Here is a 19,041-nt window from a genome sequence, read left to right as displayed (position 1 = left end):
GTGCCCAGGAGATGAATGGGCATGGGACAGCTGCCTTAGAAAGCTCGGAGCCACACACACACACACACACACACACATGATAAATGCGATCTCACAAAGCCATTTCAACAAAATCGGCTTGTCACATAGCGGAGGCTGTATGCAAAAATTGAAGTGGATTCTTAAATGGGAGAGAGAGGCAGCCTCTATAAAAACTGCCATTTACAACCGAATGAGCTCTGCACTTAAATTTTGATTTTATTCTTTAGCAGGGATCCAGCCTTTTTCGGGCAGCCGGGTGCTCTCCAGCTCAGTTTCTGATTCCGCTGCTCTGGTTTTGTAAGAGAAATGGAACGTAGAAAGATGGTTTATACTGAGCCAGAGCAGATCAGTGTTGTCTGCCCTGGTTGGCAGCACCTCTCTAGTGTTTTGGATATATCTAACTCTACCTGAAGATGGCAGGGACTGAACCGGTATAAAAGGGATGCGGGTGGCGCTGTGGTCTAAACCACCGAGCCTCTTGGGCTTGCCGATCAGAAAGTCGACGGTTCAAATCCCCGCAACGGAGTGAGCTCCCATTGCTCTGTCCCAGCTCCTGCCAACCCAGCAGTTCGAAAGCACACCAGTGCAAGTAGATAAATAGGTACAACTGCAGCGGGAAGGTAAACAACATTTCTGTGTGCTCTGGCCTCCGTCATGGTGTTTCGTTGCGCCAGAAGCAGTTTAATCATGCTGATCACATGACTCAGAAATGCTGGCTCCCTCGGCCTGGAAGCGAGATGAGCGCCGCAACCCCATGGTCGCCTTAGACTGGACTTAACCATCCAGGGGTCCTTTACCTTTACCTTTTTTGTACCCTACTCATCTGCCTAGGTTCCCCCAGCCACTCTGATCTGCTGCCAATCTCCATATGACACATACCAACATTTCACTCTTGTGCAGGGGTCTCCAAAGTAAGGCCCACGGGCCAGATAAAGCCTGAAGGACTCGTTTATCCAGCCCGCGGCGACCCCTGTCACCTGCTGCCACCGCCCACTCTTACTGGCACTGCGCTGCGCTGCTGCCCACTTCTGGGTCAGAGGAGCACCACAAATAGCTTGTGCGCACGCATATGGGCATGCGCTCCCCCGCCCTCTGTGCAATCGGCGCTGGAGACACCGGCCCAAGGCGCGGTAAGTTTGCTGACCCCTGCTCTTGTGCCTTAAAAGAATGTTCGATGTAGGGAGTGGCCTGATCAAAGCTGATCCATCTAGCTTGATATTGCTAATTGATCTCCAGGGTCTCTGCAAGCTTTTAGATGGAAATGCGAAGAACTGAAGGAGAAGAAGCACAGGCAATACGTGTGCTTATCTATCACATTCCCCTCCCCAGAGCAACTGAAGGCACTTATTTATCCAAAACAATCCCTTTATGGCCACGTCAAGACTAACGTGTTTAAAGGCATTATGCACTCATAGAAGGCAAGCAATTTGGGGCCAAATGCAGTTATTTCACAGAAGGGGAATCACGACTCACAGCAGATCCTCCCACACTTGTGAATCACACATCTGTAAATGTTGGCATCATGACATCAGCAGGTGACATCACCAGCCCAAGCAAGATGCCCTCTTGCTTGTCGTATCCACATTGCTATGGAATCTGTGCCCTGCTGGGCAGTGTGCCCCATGGGTATATGACATCATTGCCCAAAGTTGTCCAATGAGCGTTTCCTCAGATTCTGTTGTCTGAAAAATAATCCTATGTCTTCATTGGCATGTCTCTTGCTGAAGCTTGCCACTATGGTTGCAAGTGGACAATCGAATGCAGGGAGTTCCAGTCCTGGTGGTTTCTTAATCTATGTCTCTGTCTCTTCCCTCCAGGGGTCTCTGACTGGGCACCCACAGGTACTAAGGTTCCCAACTCCTATGGTAGCTGAAGAGGATCTCAGCCAACACCCACAACCCATGAGAGAATGTATCTTTTTCCTGCTCAGTTTCTGTCTACAATAATTCAGCATCACCTACATTGAAGGTGCATCTCCACTCCCATCGTTCAGCTGAGATCCATCTCCGAGGGCCTTCTGGCAGTTCCCTCAATGCGAGAAGCGAAGTTACAGGGAACCAGGCAGAGGGCTTTCTCAGTAGTGGCGCCAGCCCTCTGGAACACCCTCCCATCAGACGTCAATGAAATAAAGAACTATCAGACTTTTAGAAGACCTCTGAAGGCAGCCCTGTTTAGGGAAGCCAGTGTGGTGTAGTGGTTAAGAGCGGTGGACTCGTAATCTGGTATTCGTGTCCCTGCTCCTCCACATGCAGCTGCTGGGTGACCTTGGGCTAGTCACACTTCTCTGAAGTCCCTCAGCCTCACTCACCTCACCGAGTGTTTGTTGTGGGGGAGGAAGGGAAAGGAGATTGTTAGCCGCTTTGAGACTCCTTAGGGTAGTGATAAAGCAGGATATCAAATCCAAACTCTTCTTCTTCTTCTTCTTCTTCTTCTTCTTCTTCTTCTTCTTCTTCTTCTATATTTGATTAATCATTGTATTTTAATATTCTGCTGGAAGCCGCGGGAAACCCAGCCAGATGGGCAGGATATTGTTGTTGTTGTTGTTGTTGTTGTTGTTGTTGTTGTTGTTGTTGTTGTTAATAATGTTATTATTACTACTACTACTACATTGAACAAACCCCCTTAGACAGACCTAAGTTTCAATGGATGCCAGCATCAGAAACCTACTCTCCCATCCATTCTAAACAGAGAAGACTCTTTTTCTACTCTTCTCCTCTTTTTCCTACACCTCTTCTGTGTTATGCCACATCTCAAAGCAGCCCTTTCCTGTCATGCCATCCCCCAAGGCAGCCATTTTCTGACTAGTACACCCATAACGGTTTCTCGACATCCCAAAGCGCCCACTGTCCCAAAACAGTTGGCAACCCCCAAGCTTACAGACTGAAACGACTTCTGCTGCATGCAAAAGTCCTGGGTTCAAGTCCCAGAATCTCCCAGGGTGCCCTCTGACTGAAACCACTGCCAATTAATGTAGACGATATTCAGTTATAGCTACACCAGCTTGTGCTTGTGCTGGGTTGGCATACGGCAACTGCCTACGTTCCATGCCTTTCCAAGGGCGGGAGAAAGTTATGCCCTGCAAGGAAAAAGAGATGGTTATAGTTTTCAACAGATGGCAAAAGAGCCCAGGCGCTGAGATGCCCAAAGGACTGAGAGACATCTGCTCTTCCAAATAAGGAGTCAGGTGAGCTGATTAAAAAAAGGAGGAGGGGCAGAGAGCCATCCCTGATAGAAGGCTGGGATGGTACAGGTTTAAATTTACCTCTGAGACAAGGGTGACCTTGGCTGAACATTCTCCCTCAGACTCAAGTAATGGCAAAGAATAATAGAAAATAACCCTGTCCATTTTTAAAGTCTCCAAGCCAATTTCTGCATGCAAAAGCCAGACATTTGGGATAGTTGCCAGTGGCTTAGTTTTTCTTTTAGTTTAAACCAATGCCCCTTAAATCAAATGCATATCTCGTGAATGCACTCTAAGATGTCAGGAGCTCAGCCCTGGCACAACACTTGATAGGTAATGGGAGCGCCACCTTTTGGGAGCCAGAGTTTTGAGTTTTAAGAAAAGTGCTGTGGGCAGTGGGGCACCAGCCACAAAATGCCTGCCAGGGTAGGTGGCTGTGGCATAATGCGCCATGGCTGCAGTGGGGCATGGAATAGCACAAAACGCCTGCAGAGCAAAATAAGAGGGAGAAAGGCGAAGAGGAAGAGGAAGGACAGCAAACTGGAAAAATGGCACCTATACCAGTCACTGTAGGACGAGGCTATCAATCATAGCTGTCAACTTTCCCTTTTTGCGGGAAATCCCCGTATTCCAGCGCCGTTTCCCATTGCAAAAAAAAAGGGAAAGTTGACAGCTATGGCCGTTTCCCAATGCAAAAAAAAAACTGGAAGGTTGACAGCTCTGCTATCAATGGCTACTAGCCAGGATGGTTATGGTCTGCCTCCCCAGCTGGAAGCAGCTGCTTCTGAATACAGTGGAACCCCGGGTTACGCACACCACGGGTTGCAGACGTTCCAGTTAAGAACACCCGCAACCTGGAAGTGTTTCAAATCGCTCTACTTCTGGGTTTTTTCTTTTGGGGGGGGGGGCATTTGTGTTATGCACGCCCGTGTTACATACCACGATCCGGAATGGGTTGCGTGCGTAACACGGGGTACCACTGTATCACTTTCTGGAAACCACAAGAGAGGAAAGTTGTTCCTGTGCTCTTGTTGGTTTCCCATCGGCCACTGTGGGAACAGGATACTGGATCCCCTTTGTCCTGATCCACTAGGCTCTCCTTATTTTCTTACTGTTCAGCCAGGTCAGTTGCTATGATAAGGGCCCAGTGCCCCAACTATATTTGTGGTTAATGCAGTCAACTCTGTAGCGTTCTGTGAGTCTGAAGTTAGTCTGTCTGTTAGTCAGTGTTACTTGTCCAGTGTTGTGTCTTGAATTGCTGGAGTTTATTTGGAGCAACGGAGATAACTTTGTATGTATTGGTAGATATCTGCATCTGCCAAAGCTTACAAGCTGTCAGCCCCGTCCCTTCACTGACAGGGAATGAGAACAGCAGGCATAGAGAGAGAGCAGATAAGAGTGGAATGCAGAGGGGAGGGAGAAGCAGCAGGAAGCAGCCTTAACTTGATCTCTCGACACAGGGAAAACGAAAGAGAGAGCCAGAGTGAGAGAATGCAACTTGTCAGCTCAGACAGTGACACAGACACAGGAATACAGGGAGTGCCCTCTCCAAAATCTCGTAGACTCACAAGACTGTTTGAGAAGTGAGGAAAGAACAGGAAGAAAAGTTGGGGGTTTTCCTGTTGGGGGAAAAGGGGGCGGGACTCAGTTCCGGCAACTGTGCTTTCTGAGGAGGATGGAGATTTGGTCGGGTGGCGGTTAGGCATTGGGTTTAGTGTGGTATCGGAGGGCAAGGTTCGGGCCACCGCCTAACCCTCCTAAATTTTGGGTATTCCGTAAAGGAATCCGGCAGTCGTGGATCCTGTCCGATGCCCTGTTGGTGGCTAGGGGCCATGGCACGACCTCCGGTGACTTCAGGGGGTGGAGCTTCCAGTTGTATCTTGCATCAACAGGCTCCACCTCATGGGCGGTTAACCCTTGAGTGACTCCACGCACTGCGGGGGGAGTCAACTATAGTCTGTTCAACCCAATGCCTAAGCCAATACCACTCACACACTATAACCAATAAAGTTGTGGCCTTTTACCTCCATTTAACCAAAAATTATGTGTCATTGTGTTTTATTCCTGACATGCAGGAGTAGGGTCCTCGAATCACAACTGTGCTTTCTGAGGAGGATGGAGATTAGCTGAGCTCCGACCGAGACCTTGCGATTTGACTAATAAATCTGAAGTAATTACCGGTAACTGCCTGAGTCGTCTCACGTGTGTGGGAGAGACCCAAGCCACTACACAAGCTATATACATCTATGCCTTTTTTACTGGGCCTTAACATGAGTTTGGCCAAACTGCGAGAGGCAGTGAAGGATAGGCGTGCCTGGCATGCTCTGGTCCATGGGGTCACGAAGAGTCGGACACGACTGAACGACTGAACAACAACAAAAATCTTCTGCAACAGTAAACTATTTGGACCTTAAGCTGCTTCCGTGTTGTGGCTGGTACTGAGAAAAACTTCCACTGCATCTCTTATCAGATTCAAAACATATTCTGGGTTAACCAAGTTACAAATGGATCCACCACCACCACCCCCCGCAAACGTGTAACACAGAAACGTAAGCTAAACTTCTAGATTTCACAAGATTTCCATAAGTGGTGTTTACATCATATGAAATATCACGTAAAATACAAAGATTATCAGGTGGATAATCTCAGGTCGATATTTTGTGGCTCTGGATCTCCAGATAAAAGAAAGTACTTCATATAGAACAGGGTTAAGCTATGGAACTCATTCCCACAGGAGGCAGTGAGGGCCACCGACCTCGATTGTTTTGAAAGAATTAAACCAATTCATAGAGATGAAGGCTATCAGTGACTACCAGCCATGTTGGCTGTCTTCACAGTCGGAGGCAGTAATGCTTCTGAATGCCAATTGCTGGAAACCTCAGGAAGAAGAAGAGGAGGAGGAGGAGGGGGGGGGAGGAGGAAGAGGAGTTTGGATTTGATATCCGGCTTTATCACTACCTGAAGGAGTCTCAAAGCGGCTAACATTCTCCTTTGCCTTCCTCCCCCACAACAAACACTCTGTGAGGTGAGTGGGGCTGAAGAGACTTCAGAGAAGTGTGACTAGCCCAAGGTCACCCAGAAGCTCCATGTGGAGGAGGGGAGACACGAACCCGGTTCCCCAGATTACGAGTCTACCGCTCTTAACCACTACACCACCCTGGCTCTCAGGAGGGGAGAAATGCTCTTGTGCTTGAATCCTGCTCTCAGTTGGCCACTATGAGAAAGGGATGCTGAACTAGGTGGGCCATTGTCCTGTTCCAGCAGGGTCGTCTTATGTTCTTAAGTAAGGAGACATCAGGGAAATAGAATAGAATAATGTCTGGATGCAGCTACAATCACCCAGGGATCTCCCAGTGGACCCCAGACTTCTGCCCACCTCTGCCTTGGAGCCATTGCCAAAAACAGCTGACAGTGAAATGGCAGGGCAGTGTGATCTGTCCATGAGATGAGAAGGTATGTTCAAGGAGTGCAGCAGAAAAGGGATGCCTGCCCAATTTTTATCAGTATTCCTATTTGTATATCATCAGCTCCCCTCCAGCTTTTAATGCACCCTGTAGATTTCCCTGCCAGTGCCTAAGTAAGCTGACAACACGGTTAAGCAAGCTGCTGATTCAGCAGCAGAAATTCAGCAACACGCTTATTAAAGCCTTGAATAGTCTCCTTCCTCCTCCTGGTTATTAATAGCCGAATCTGAAGTGGCTGGAGGCAAGTCTATTTCCTTGCATTTTCTTTCCAGCATTTCCTTTTTCTACTCCGCCCCCCCCCTGCCCCTCACCGAGCTGAGCTTTTTCAAAAACCTGACGAAGGTGGGGAAGCCAATGTCAACAACTCTCCCAAAATGCTATTTGCTTCTCGTGCGAAGAGCACTGACCAAGTCAGTGGGACACAGAAACGATTGTATAACCCGCCTCTCCCTCCTGTTTGCAAGGTCCGTTGATTTTGCCTGGTGTGTGCGTGTGTGATTTGGGGACGTCCTCCTTTGCATTTGGGAAGAGAGGGGTGACGGTACGATCTATGAAAACTTGGGCAGGTGGAAATACAGCACAAAGCGCCCTCAATTTCTGGGTCAACTGGGAAGCAACTGACATGGAAATGATCACCACAACTCCTGCTAGATTCCGCTAGATTTTCAGAAGTGTCTTTTATATTGTGTGAAAGGTCTACAGTGCTGTCTAAATCTCCAAGGTCTCTGACGGACAGCCCCGCTGTTCTTGAGATCCTTCATAGCTGGAGATGCCTGGGATTGAACCAAGGACCTTGGAGATGCAACGACGGAGCTCTACCACTGAGCAATCCTCCCTCCTCTTCCCGATATTCTCCGGGGCTTGTATTTACCTCTCTGCCATTCACAGTGTTCCTTCACACCCTGTCATTAGCACAGCAGAGTGCCGCTCGCGCCTTCCCTTAAAAAACCAGCCTTATCATACTAATCGCAGCCTAAGGCAGGAACCGTTTATTATCTGCGCACTCCAACCTTGAAGCGCTACAAAGGCATCTGGAGGAAGTGCCAGTCCTTAGCGCCAAAAATCCACCTGATTGAATCATTACTGGCAATTCAAACACCTGCATTGCAGTTGGCTTTAAAATTCAGCTCAAAGCCCTCAAGGCAACGTTGTGACTCACAAATCAAATTGTTTCCCGCGCATCTTTCGTAGCCAGCTTAAAGGGGACATGTGCGCTGTAGGTTTCACCCCATGCATTTCCTCAGTGGCGGCTTCACTTGGATTCCCTGGCAAAAAACAGTTTGACAGAAGAGGAGGAGGAGGAGGAGGAGGAGGAGGAGGAGGAGGAGGAGGAGGAGGAGGAGTTGTTTTGGATTTGATATCCCGCTTTATCACTACCCGAAGGAGTCTCAAAGCGGCTAACATTCTCCTTTCCCTTCCTCCCCCACAACAAACACTCTGTGAGGTGAGTGGGGCTGAGAGACTTCAGAGAAGTGTGACTAGTAGTAGTAATTTTATTACGACCATTGGTCCATATCAAAACAACAATAACAACAATACATCATGTAACATTTGAACTGATACAATTTAAAACAGTTTCCCAAATTAAAACACCCTCTATATATATACAAAATTTCCAGTTGGATAAGACAGTTGTATTCAATAAAATTCATTCGTCCATCTAAAACTTAATTTAGACTCTACCAAATAAAATACAGTTTTACAGCTAAGTTCTGGTTCCCATTAATGGTTATTTGGTTTAGCTGAGCTATCAAAATCATAAAGTGATCCATTTCTCTAAGAAGTGTGACTAGCCCAAGGTCACCCAGCAGCTGCATGTGGAAGAGCGGAGACGCGAACCCGGTTCACCAGATTATGAGTCTACCACTCTTAACCACTACACCACAAAGCAGCCATAACGCAAGTGCTCGGCTGCTGGATCAGACCAAAGGCCCACGCAGGCCAGTATCCTGTTCTTACGGTAGCCAGCCAGATTTCCATGGGAAGCCCGAAAACCAGGACCGAATGCAGCACACTCTTCCCACGTACGGTGCATAGCTCAGATGGTTAGAGTGTGGTGCTGAAAATACCAAGGTTGCAGGTTCGATCTCCATATGGAACAGCTGCATATTCCTGCATTGCAGGGGGTCGTGCTACATGATCCCCAAGGTTCCTTCCAACTCTATGATTCCATTAGATGAACTTCCATGAGAAGCCACTGAGATTCCAAGAGACCCCCCAGCAAATGATATTCAGGGGCAAACTAACTCTGACAGTGGAGGGAGAATGTAGCCATCATGATAAGCACCTGCAGGGGGACCTATCCTCCTTGAATCCATCCAATCATCTTTTAAAGAAAGGTATGTTAAACAGGGACACGGGTGGCGCTGTGGTCTAAACCAGTGAGCCTAGGGCTTGCCGATTGGAAGGTTGGCGGTTTGAATCCCCACGACGGGGTGAGCTCCCGTTGCTCGGTCCCAGCTGCCAGCCTAGCAGTTTGAAAGCACGTCAAAGTGCAAGTAGATAAATAGGTACCGCTCCAGCGAGAAGATGAACAGCGTTTCCGTTCGCTGCTCTGGTTTTGCCAGAAGCGGCTTAGTCATGCTGGCAACATGACCCGGAAAAACTGTCTGCGGATGAACGTCGGCTGTCTCGGCCAGTAAAGCGAGATGAGCACCACAACCCCAAGTCATTCACGACTGGACTTAACTGTCAGGGGTCCATTACCTTTTTATGTTAAACAGAAGGGGATGAGGGGATGCTCAGTGAGTGATATAATGTCCCTTATTCTTCAGTTCCCGGGATTCTTGGGGGGGGGGAGCCATGCATATTTAAAGTAGTATGCTACTCCTTTAAATGTATAGTACATTTGGGGCCTTGGTTTCAGCTCTCATTTATGTATGGATAAGAAGCAATCTGAGCCTGTAAATACACAGGGCAGGGCAGGAGATAGACAACTGTCTGACTTTTGGAGGACAGCAGAAGCATAGCTGTCAACTTTTCCCCTTTTTTAAAGGGAAATTCCCTTATTCCGCATAGGATTCCTCGCAAGAAAAGGGAAAAGTTGACAGCTATGATCAGAAGGCGGCCCTGTGTTGGGAAGTTTATAATGCTTGATGTTTTTATTATGTTTGTAGATATGCTGTAAGCCGCACAGAGTGGCTGGGGAAACCCAGCTAGATGGGCGGGGTATAGATATGATGATGATGATGATGATGATGATGATTCAGTTACAGGTAGGTAGCCGTGTTGGTCTGCCATAGTCAAAATAAAATAAAAAATTTCTTCCAGTAGCACCTTAGAGACCAACTAAGTTTGTTCTTGGTATGAGCTTTCGTGTGCATGCACACTTCTTCAGATACGAAAGCTCATACCAAGAACAAACTTAGTTGGTCTCTAAGGTGCTACTGGAAGGAATTTTTTATTTTGTTTTGATGATGATGATGATGAACAGAGGATGACAACACAGCAGGTGTCACTGGGCTTTCAAAACTGTGCAAGTCCAATAGGTCTCTTGGAACCGTGAGCAAATAACTGTCCTGGCACGCAAAGAGAGCCAGAAGCAACTGCTTCACGGATGCCACCATTGCAGGCCGCCATGAACAACATTAGAGAAAATTAATGACCCACCATCGCTCTTGTAATGAACATATTGGCTCCGAAAGAACGAAAGGCAAAGTAGTGTTAATGAGAAAACATTCTCTCTCTCTCTCTCTCTCTCTCTCTCTCTCTCCAAAGATCCGTATCATTTCTCACCGACTCGGACACTCTTTACAGGGTGAAGACACAATTATTGCCTCCTTCAAAAGATAGGTTTGCAGTCCAGATAACCCCCTTGAAGGACCAGGTGTCAGCAGCACCTCAGAGAAAAGAAATGAAGATAACCTACTACCACTAAGACTTTGCAGCAACAGTGCCCCAAGAACCAAAGATTTAACTCACTGTTTATCTCATTTTTATTTATTTATTTGTTGGCAAAGCCAAGGGAGGCCCCTCGTCCACTCCCCACCCCCGCCCCCCAGACAATATCTCACTTGAATATCTTTATACCAGAAGACAATTTGGTCAACAAGTTCAGGACACAATTCAACATGTCAAGAATCTCTTCACCACGGGTCCAAACAATGGACGGATCTGGGCATAAACATCTGCAGCGAGGAAGAGATACAGTGGGGACACAGGTGGCTTTGTGGTCTAAACCACTGAGCCTCTTGGGCTTGCTTAGCAGAAGGTCGGTGGTTCAAATCCCTGCAACAGGGTGAACTCCCGTTGCTTGGTCCCAGCTCCTGCCAACCTAGCACTTTGAAAGCATGCCAGTGCAAGTAGATAAATAGGTACCGCTCTGGTGGGAAGGTAAACAGCGTTTCCATGTGCTCTGGCTTCTGTCATGGTGTCCCGTTGTTCCAGAAGCGGTTTAGTCCTGCTGGCCACATGACCCGGAAAGCTGACTGTGGACAAATGCCAGCTCCCTCAGCCTGAAAGTGAGATTAGTGCCACAACCCCATAGTTGCCTTTGACTGGACTTAACCCTCCAGGGGTCCTTTACCTTTTTTGTAACAGTTTCCCTCCTCAGCCCTGCCATGAAACATAATCCTCAGATTCCTTTAAAAAGGGGGCTTTTAGCATTTGTAAAACCTTATATATGAAATAAAATGTGCAGGAGTTATTCCATTTTTTGGTGACACGCTGGTCTGAACCCCTGCCTTTCAGTGTTTAAAGTTGGCCCCCACCTTGGAAAAATTCATGTGGACACCCATGAGTCTGGTTAGATTCATATGAGGCTCCCTTTGCCTAAGCACAGCTTCCTCACTCCTGAAAACTGAAAGGTTAAGTGTCTCCCTCACAGCTGAAAATACCATGAGTGTGTGCTCAGGAACTGGTCTTTTCTTTTCCCCTTTCCACACTTGAACAACCTCTGGGTTGTGGGAATGGAGAGTTGCAGAGGCAACCCAGGATGTCTACCCTAAAAGAATGCAGGTTGTAGGAAGGTAGCTTGATGTGATGGCAACACTCCGAGGGTCACTTACCACAGGAAGAAAAATGGCTGCCAAGACACAGGTTTTCCACCAGGCGATCATCTTGACAATCAACCAATCCGCAGTCTTCATGAAACAGATTTAGATCTTTTCCTGTGACTGGAGTGTGAGGAGCCCAGAAGATTTTGCCTTGAGCTCTTCAAATCTCTGCAAAAGAAAAGAAAGAGAAAGCGTTGTATAGAGGAGGCAAGGGAGAGGAAAGGTTCTGGTACAATGGAAAGATGCGAGCGACGGAACGTTGATAAACAGTACAGTTTCCGTGAGAGAAATTAAAGGTCATTTTGGCCAAATAAACAAATTGCATTCAGGGTCTAGGAACATGGATTGGGGTGAGGGGGACCCAGTGTGATGTTGGAAGGACTGAAGTGTGGAAGCAAGGATGCAGGTGTCAAGATTTTGCCTTATAAGTGCAGTGATCAAAAGATGAAGAGGAGATGTGGGACTCATGGCTTCTTCCAGATCTTGCCTAGCAATGTCTTTATCTGGCATGGAGTTTTTTTTTATCAGCCATAGCTGCACCCAAACTTCCTTCAAGAACCTCAAGATGTCATATATCAGGCATGTCCAACACGTCAATCACAATCAACTCGTAGATCACAGACTGATTTTTTTGTCGGTCGCTGGTTGCACAAAGTCAATTGCGATTTAAAGCAACAGTAGGGGAAAGACTGAGGTGGAGAGAGGGAAAGGGGATGCCGTGAGAGAGAGAGAGAGAGAGAGAGAGAGAACGCACCTGGTGCGCTCTGACTGGCTCCTCAGATCTGTATAAACTAATATAAATTGCTATAGTTTGATTTTTCTCATTTGTTTAGTTACTTGTCCATCTAATAACTATTTGGATCTGTCATGATGATATCCAAACATAACTACTGTACAGTGGTAACTCTGGTTGCGAATGGGATCCGTTCCGGAGCCCCGTTCACAACCTGAAAGGTCCGCAACCTGAAGCGCAGTTTCTGCGCATGTGCGTGGCACGATTCGGCGCTTCTGTGCATGCCCAAAGCGCGATTTCGTGCTTCTGTGCATGTGCTCGTGCCGAAACCCGGAAGTAACCCTTTTCAGTACTTCCAGGTCCAGCACGTTCATAACCTGTAGCGAACGCAACCTGCAGCGAACGCAACCAGAGGTATGACTGTATCTGTGAAATAAAGATTGATGATTGATTGATTGATTGATTGATTTAATAAACTTAAATTACTTCGTAGGGTGATAGATCACTGCCAGGTTTTTTATACCAGGTAGTAGATCACAGCCCACTTGAAGATGAATATGCCTGTCATACATGATTTCCTACCCCCACCCCCGCAAGCGACTGGTAAGCAGAAAGACAGCACCTGCCCTTACAATTGACAGCGGTTTATGTAGAAACCTCTGGCCTTTGTGTGGCTGAGATGCGGCCTACTTTTCAGTGGGAAAACTCACATCCAATGCTCTTCCCAGTTTATCTCTGGCCCTCCCCACCACTGGCATGTGGCCCTCTGGAAGGGCATGTGGCCCTTGGTTTCCCCACCTCTGTCCTGTTTTATGGATTTGGCCAAGACTAGGTTCAATGCAGGCTCGTTTTCACTGGTTAAATGTGAACGCATTTGTCATTACAGCGTGCCTCGGTCTCTGGAGACGAAGCAGGAACAAGAGCCGAGAGAGATAAAAAACTGAACGGCTGGAAGAGAATGTTGAAGTAAAAAAATGAGAGAGAGGAAAAAATAAATAAATGGAAATAATAGTGGAAGCTGCTCTCTATTCAAGTGTTGTTCAGTATTCCCTCCTACTTCAACCTTGGCAAAACAGCAATGCCTGGGAACCAGAATGATTTGTATTAATGGAAAATAAAATCACTGTATTACTCATCTCCTCAATGAATGGAGGAAGGGAAGTGATTCAGAAAACCTCTGAGTGCACCCTCTTCTCCAGTCCTCTCTTGGAGAGGCTGCATTTAGGCATCACAATAAGCCACAGTTTATCGTGACCTGAATGAGACATAGCAACGTTCGAGGAAGAATTTGGAAGCTCTCTGCTTCCGATTAACCACTGCTGGTCCGTTTGTCCAAATCCAACAAGCCATGCTTAATCTTAACAACCCAAACTGCGGGTTTACGAAGCTGGCCACTCTCCACAAACTGTAGCTAAGATCAACCACAGTTTAGGGCTTGAAGGGCACAGTAAACTGTGGTTTTTTAAAAAACAAACAACGGAAGCAATGGTTTGAAATCACCTCCTCGCAGCTATGCCAGAAGAAAAGGAGCTTGACAGCTCAAAGCCCCTGACAGCACATTTCTTTCACAATAAGCCACAGTGTATTGTGACATCCAAATGTGGCCAGTGTCCTACATTTCCCCTGTCCCTTCCACCTCTGCCTTCTATGACACTGAGCCCTCATCTCTTGGCCCCATCATTTCTCTAAGCCTGGTTGACTGCAGGAAAGGACCCAAATAATGCATAGCAGCTCAAGCTCAAATTAACTTCTGGCCAACAACTGAGGGTGTCAATGCAATGCCCCTTTGACCTTTGCACAGAGCCATACTTTGAGATTAATACAATTGTTTTAAAGCAGGCATAGGCAAACTCTGGCCCTCCAGATGTTTAGGGCTACAATTCCCATCATCCCTGATCACTGGTCCTGTTAGCTAGGGATGATGGGAGTTGTAGTCCCAAACAGCCGGAGGGCCAGAGTTTGCCTATGCCTGTTTTAAATGGATGCTGTTGAGATGCCCCCAATTTTACACAAGGGGACCCTGATTTGCAGCCCCAATGCAAGTTCAATTCTCTCCCCAAACTTATTTTTTGCAAGATTCAAGTCGGTCTGCCGTAGTCAACATAAATTAAAACAATTCTTTAAAAAGATAGTTAAAAAGACTCTTCTTACTTATCAAACCTTTATTAGGCATTTACATGTAAAATCGCGAGAGAAAGAATCACATACAGGAACTTTAAAATATACACACACAAAGAAACAACAATTAAACTCATAGGCTGATTGTATTGTGTATATGTAAAATCTAGAATTTCCTCCTGTTAAAGTACTCCTTGAAGCACTGCTGCCAAAAACTCGGCTACCCCCGCAGTCACCCCTTGGTCAGTGTCAGAGAGACAGAATCCAACACTTCCACCATGCTGTGGTTTCAAACCGTCCAAAAGGGGGGACAACAAGCATTCACGCACCATACTGTGTAGTGGAGAGTAAAAGAGAATATGCTCTACAGTGTCCGGGACATTCAGGGAACATCTGATCTGTAGACTCTTCTTAAAAACCTAAAAACTCCCTTAAAAGAATCAAGTCTTCAAAAACATTATACTGTATGATCTAAGAAAGTCTTTGAAAGAATCCTTCCAAAAGAATTTAAAAAATGATAATGTAGCACCTTAGAAACCAACTGATAAGTATAAGCTTTTGTGTGCTTATACAAATGTAACCAAATTGTAACCAAAATGGTCAAAGGCCTGGAAACGATGCCTTATGAGGAACGGCTTAGGGAGCTGGGTATGTTTAGCCTGGAGAAGAGAAGGTTGAGGGGTGATATGATAGCCATGTTCAAATATATAAAAGGATGTCATATAGAGGAGGGAGAAAGGTTGTTTTCTGCTGCTCCAGAGAAGCGGACACGGGGCAATGGATTCAAACTACAAGAAAGAAGATTCCACCTAAACATTAGGAAGAACTTCCTGACAGTAAGAGCTGTTCGACAGTGGAATTTGCTGCCAAGGAGTGTGGTGGAGTCTCCTTCTTTGGAGGTCTTTAAGCAGAGGCTTGACAGCCATCTGTCAGGAATGCTTTGATGGTGTTTCCTGCTTGGCAGGGGGTTGGACTGGATGGCCCTTGTGGTCTCTTCCAACTCTAGGATTCTATGATTCTATGTATCTGAAGAAGTGTGCATGCACACAAAAGCTTATACCTAAAACTGTTTTAATTAATTTTTGCAATGCTTGTTACCATTAACTAGCAGGCAAAGAAGAGGAGCATTTTTTCATTCCTGCCATGTCTGGTCAATTCTGACGTAAAGATAAACTGTCGGAGATGCTCAAAAAGAAAGCAAAATCAAATTTGTTTGTGGGTGGTCCCTTTGCTTATTCTGCTCATGGGGTGTTTAGTTTTTAATGAGATATTTTGATTTAAAAACCTGGATTCATCACACCTGAAAATGCTTGCAGACAAAGTTTTCATTTTATATATTTACAAGCCCTGCCAACCTGAAACCAATGATCTCCATCAGACAGTTCTTAAGTTAAAATTCAGTGTCAGCTAGTGGTTTCTTCTCAGATTTGAACAGTCAGTCCGAGACAGGATGCATTTATCCCGGCGCTTCCTAATTCTAGACAGGACAAACAAAAAACACCCTCCCTCCGACCGTCCTGATAGAAACCAGATTTCTGCATGCTTAAGGATTCGCATCATCAATCTCGCACAAAGATTAAATTGCAGCTGGCTTCAGTTCTAAGCCGCACCAAATTTCTTGCGAAAGATTTGTATTTACTCAATATCCTATTTCAAGTTGCTGAATTGTGAAACACGTTTGATGGGCAGTTCCTGTTGCAGGGTCAGTTGAAACTATTGCCCCAGCGTCCCTGAAGGAGGAAGTCAGACAAAACAACACATAAACTATTGTTATAAATTGGGTGGGGAGGGAGGATCCCCCTAAACCCTAGGAACGAATAAATATTAGGATTGTGATTAATTGGGATATGCGCTCTACGTGGGGCTACCTTTGAAGGTGACCTGGAAACTACAACTACTCCAGAATGTGGCAGCTAGACTGGTGACTGGGAGCAGCTGCTGAGACCATATAGCACTGGTCCTCAAAGACCTACATTGGCTCCCAGTATGTTTCCGAGCATAATTCAAAGTGTTGGTGCTGACCTTGAAAGCCCTAAATGGCCTCTCGGCCCTATATACCTGCAGGAGCGTTTCCACCCCTATCGTTGAGCCCAGACACTGAGGTCCAGCTCCGAGGGCCTTCTGGCGGTTCCCTCCCTGCGAGAAGTGAGATTTCAGGGAACCAGGCAGAGGGCCTTCTCGGTGGTGGTGCCCGCCCTGTGGAACGCCCTCCCACCACATGTCAAAGAAATAAACAACTTTCTGACATTTTGAAAACATTTGAAGCCAGCCCTGTTTAGGGAAGCTTTTAATGTTTGATGTTTTATCGTGCTTTTAATATTCTGTTGGGAGCCACCCAGAGTGGCTGGGGAAACCCAGCCAGATGGCTAATAATAACAGTATTAATAAAACCCATGACGTAAAAATCTGCAAAGACTTTGCTAGGTTCCTGTTCCTGAGCATTAAAACAGTTTCCCTTGTGCATCAAATACCGCTCCAATTCTATTACTATTTTGTGTTTTTAAAAAATCCGATTTCTCAATACCCATGAAGTACAAGAGAGAAGTGGCCAGAGAAACCCCAAAACTCAAAACCCAGATGGATTTCAGATTAAACCACAACCACAACAGATAAAACCACCGCCACAATTCACAACAATTAAATAGGAGTCAGTATTATTTCATTTGCATTGCTTTATATATTCCGTCTTCCGTTTTCCTACGGAAACCACTTTGGTGTAATTGCTAATGAAAGCGGCATGTACCTTGGAAGTGAAACAGAATCCGTTCCGGAAGTCTGTTCGACTTCCAAAATGTTCAGAAACCAAAGCGCGGCTTTTGATTGGCTGTAGGAAGCTCCTGCAGCCAATAGGAAGCCATGGAAGCACTGTCGGACATTCGGCTTCTAAAAATAGTTTGCAAACCGGAACAGTCACTTCCTGGTTTGCGGCGTTCGGGAACCAAAACGTTAGAGAACTAAGCTGTTCAGAAACCAAAGTACGACCATACTGAAATGAATTTAAAAAAAGTGATATTGACACAATATGAGCAATAACCTGCTCAGATTTTTAAAGTCCAAGAGTAGGAGCTCCACTATGGTCAGGCATCCAAACACGGAAAGTTGACAGAATAGACCAACTATAGACAGGTGCATATCACTTTGGCTTGCATTTTCTAAAAGGTAAACTGCCATTCTAGATGCAGAATCGTGCTGCCAATACAATACACCAACTTTCCCCAACCTTTTGCCTTCGAGATGTTTTTGGGCTACAACTCCCATCAACCTCAGCCATCACAGGCCAGTTGTAGTCAAAACCATCTAGAGGACACCAGGTTGTGGAAAGTTCCAAAAGACACCTATAAATCTAACATGGAACAACAGCAAGCCGGAATAAAGAGTTGCCTGAAGCGAAAGAAAGTATACTTATTCACACAGCGGATAGTCAAAATATGCAGCTTGCTCCTACTGGAGGCGGCGATGGCCACCATCTTGGATGGCTTAATAATAATAATAATAATACAGTGGTACCTCGGGTTACATACATTTCAGGTTACATACGCTTCAGGTTACATACTCCGCTAACCCAGAAATAACGCTTCAGGTTAAGAACTTTGCTTCAGGATAAGAACAGAAATCGTGCTCTGGTGGCGCAGTGGCAGCAGGAGGTCCCATTAGGTAAAGTGGTGCTTCAGGTTAAGAACAGTTTCAGGTTAAGAACGGACCTCCGGAATGAAATAAGTATGTAACCAGAGGTACCATTGTAATAATAATAATAATATTTCTACCCCACACATCTGGCTTCCAACAGAAGGTTTAAAATACATCAAAAGAGGATTAAACAAATTCATGGAGGAGAGGGCTATCGATGGCTACTAGTCATGATGCCTATACAGTGGTACCTCGGGTTACAGACGCTTCAGGTTACAGACGCTTCAGGTTACAGACTCCGCTAACCCAGAAATAGTACCTCAGGTTAAGAACTTTACCTCAGGATGAGAACAGAAATCGCACGGCGGCCGCAGGAGGCCCCATTAGCTAAAGCGGTACCTCAGGTTAAGGACAGTTTCAGGTTAACAACGGACCTCCAGAACAAGTTAAGTTCTTAACCCGAGGTACCACTGTACTCTGTCTCCACTGTCAGGAGATAGTAATGCTTCTGAATACAAGTTGATGGAATCCACAGGAGGGGAGAAGGCTCCAGTATACCTGAAGCAGCGTCTCCACCCCCATCGTTCAGCCGGACACTGAGGTCCAGCTCCGAGGACCTTCTGGCGGTTCCCTCACTTCAAGAAGTGAAGTTACAGGGAACCAGGCAGAGGGCCTTCTCGGTAGTGGCCCCCGGCCTGCGGAACGCCCTCCCGCCAGATGTCAAGAAGATAAAGAACTACACAACTTTTAGAAGACATCTGAAGGCTGCCCTGTATTGGGAAGTTTTTGATGTTTGACGTTTTATTGTGTTTTTATATGCGCTTGAAGCAACCCAGAGTGGCTGGGGAAACCCAGCCCAATGGGTGGGGTATAAATAATAAAATTGTTGTTATCATCCTGTGA

The 19,041-nt window shown here is 46.2% G+C and overlaps 1 protein-coding gene across 8 annotated transcripts in view; it reads right to left on the bottom strand.

Moving 5' to 3' along the window:
* The window catches only part of ADCYAP1R1 (ADCYAP receptor type I), a 120,476-nt gene that overhangs the window by 74,562 nt on the left and 26,873 nt on the right, over positions 1–19,041 (bottom strand). For all 8 annotated transcript variants that reach the window (XM_033165720.1, XM_033165725.1, XM_033165723.1 and 5 more), the window contains exon 2: positions 11,673–11,828. In XM_033165720.1, the coding sequence (XP_033021611.1) occupies positions 11,673–11,753 (81 nt within the window). In that variant the 5' untranslated portion in view covers positions 11,754–11,828. The remainder of the gene's footprint in view (positions 1–11,672; positions 11,829–19,041) is intronic.

The sequence above is a fragment of the Lacerta agilis genome, chromosome 12, assembly GCF_009819535.1.
Source record: "Lacerta agilis isolate rLacAgi1 chromosome 12, rLacAgi1.pri, whole genome shotgun sequence".
NCBI classification, from domain to species: Eukaryota; Metazoa; Chordata; class Lepidosauria; order Squamata; family Lacertidae; genus Lacerta; species Lacerta agilis.
Note: the sequence above shows the minus strand (reverse complement) of the source record. Positions and strands in the feature narration are given on the sequence as shown.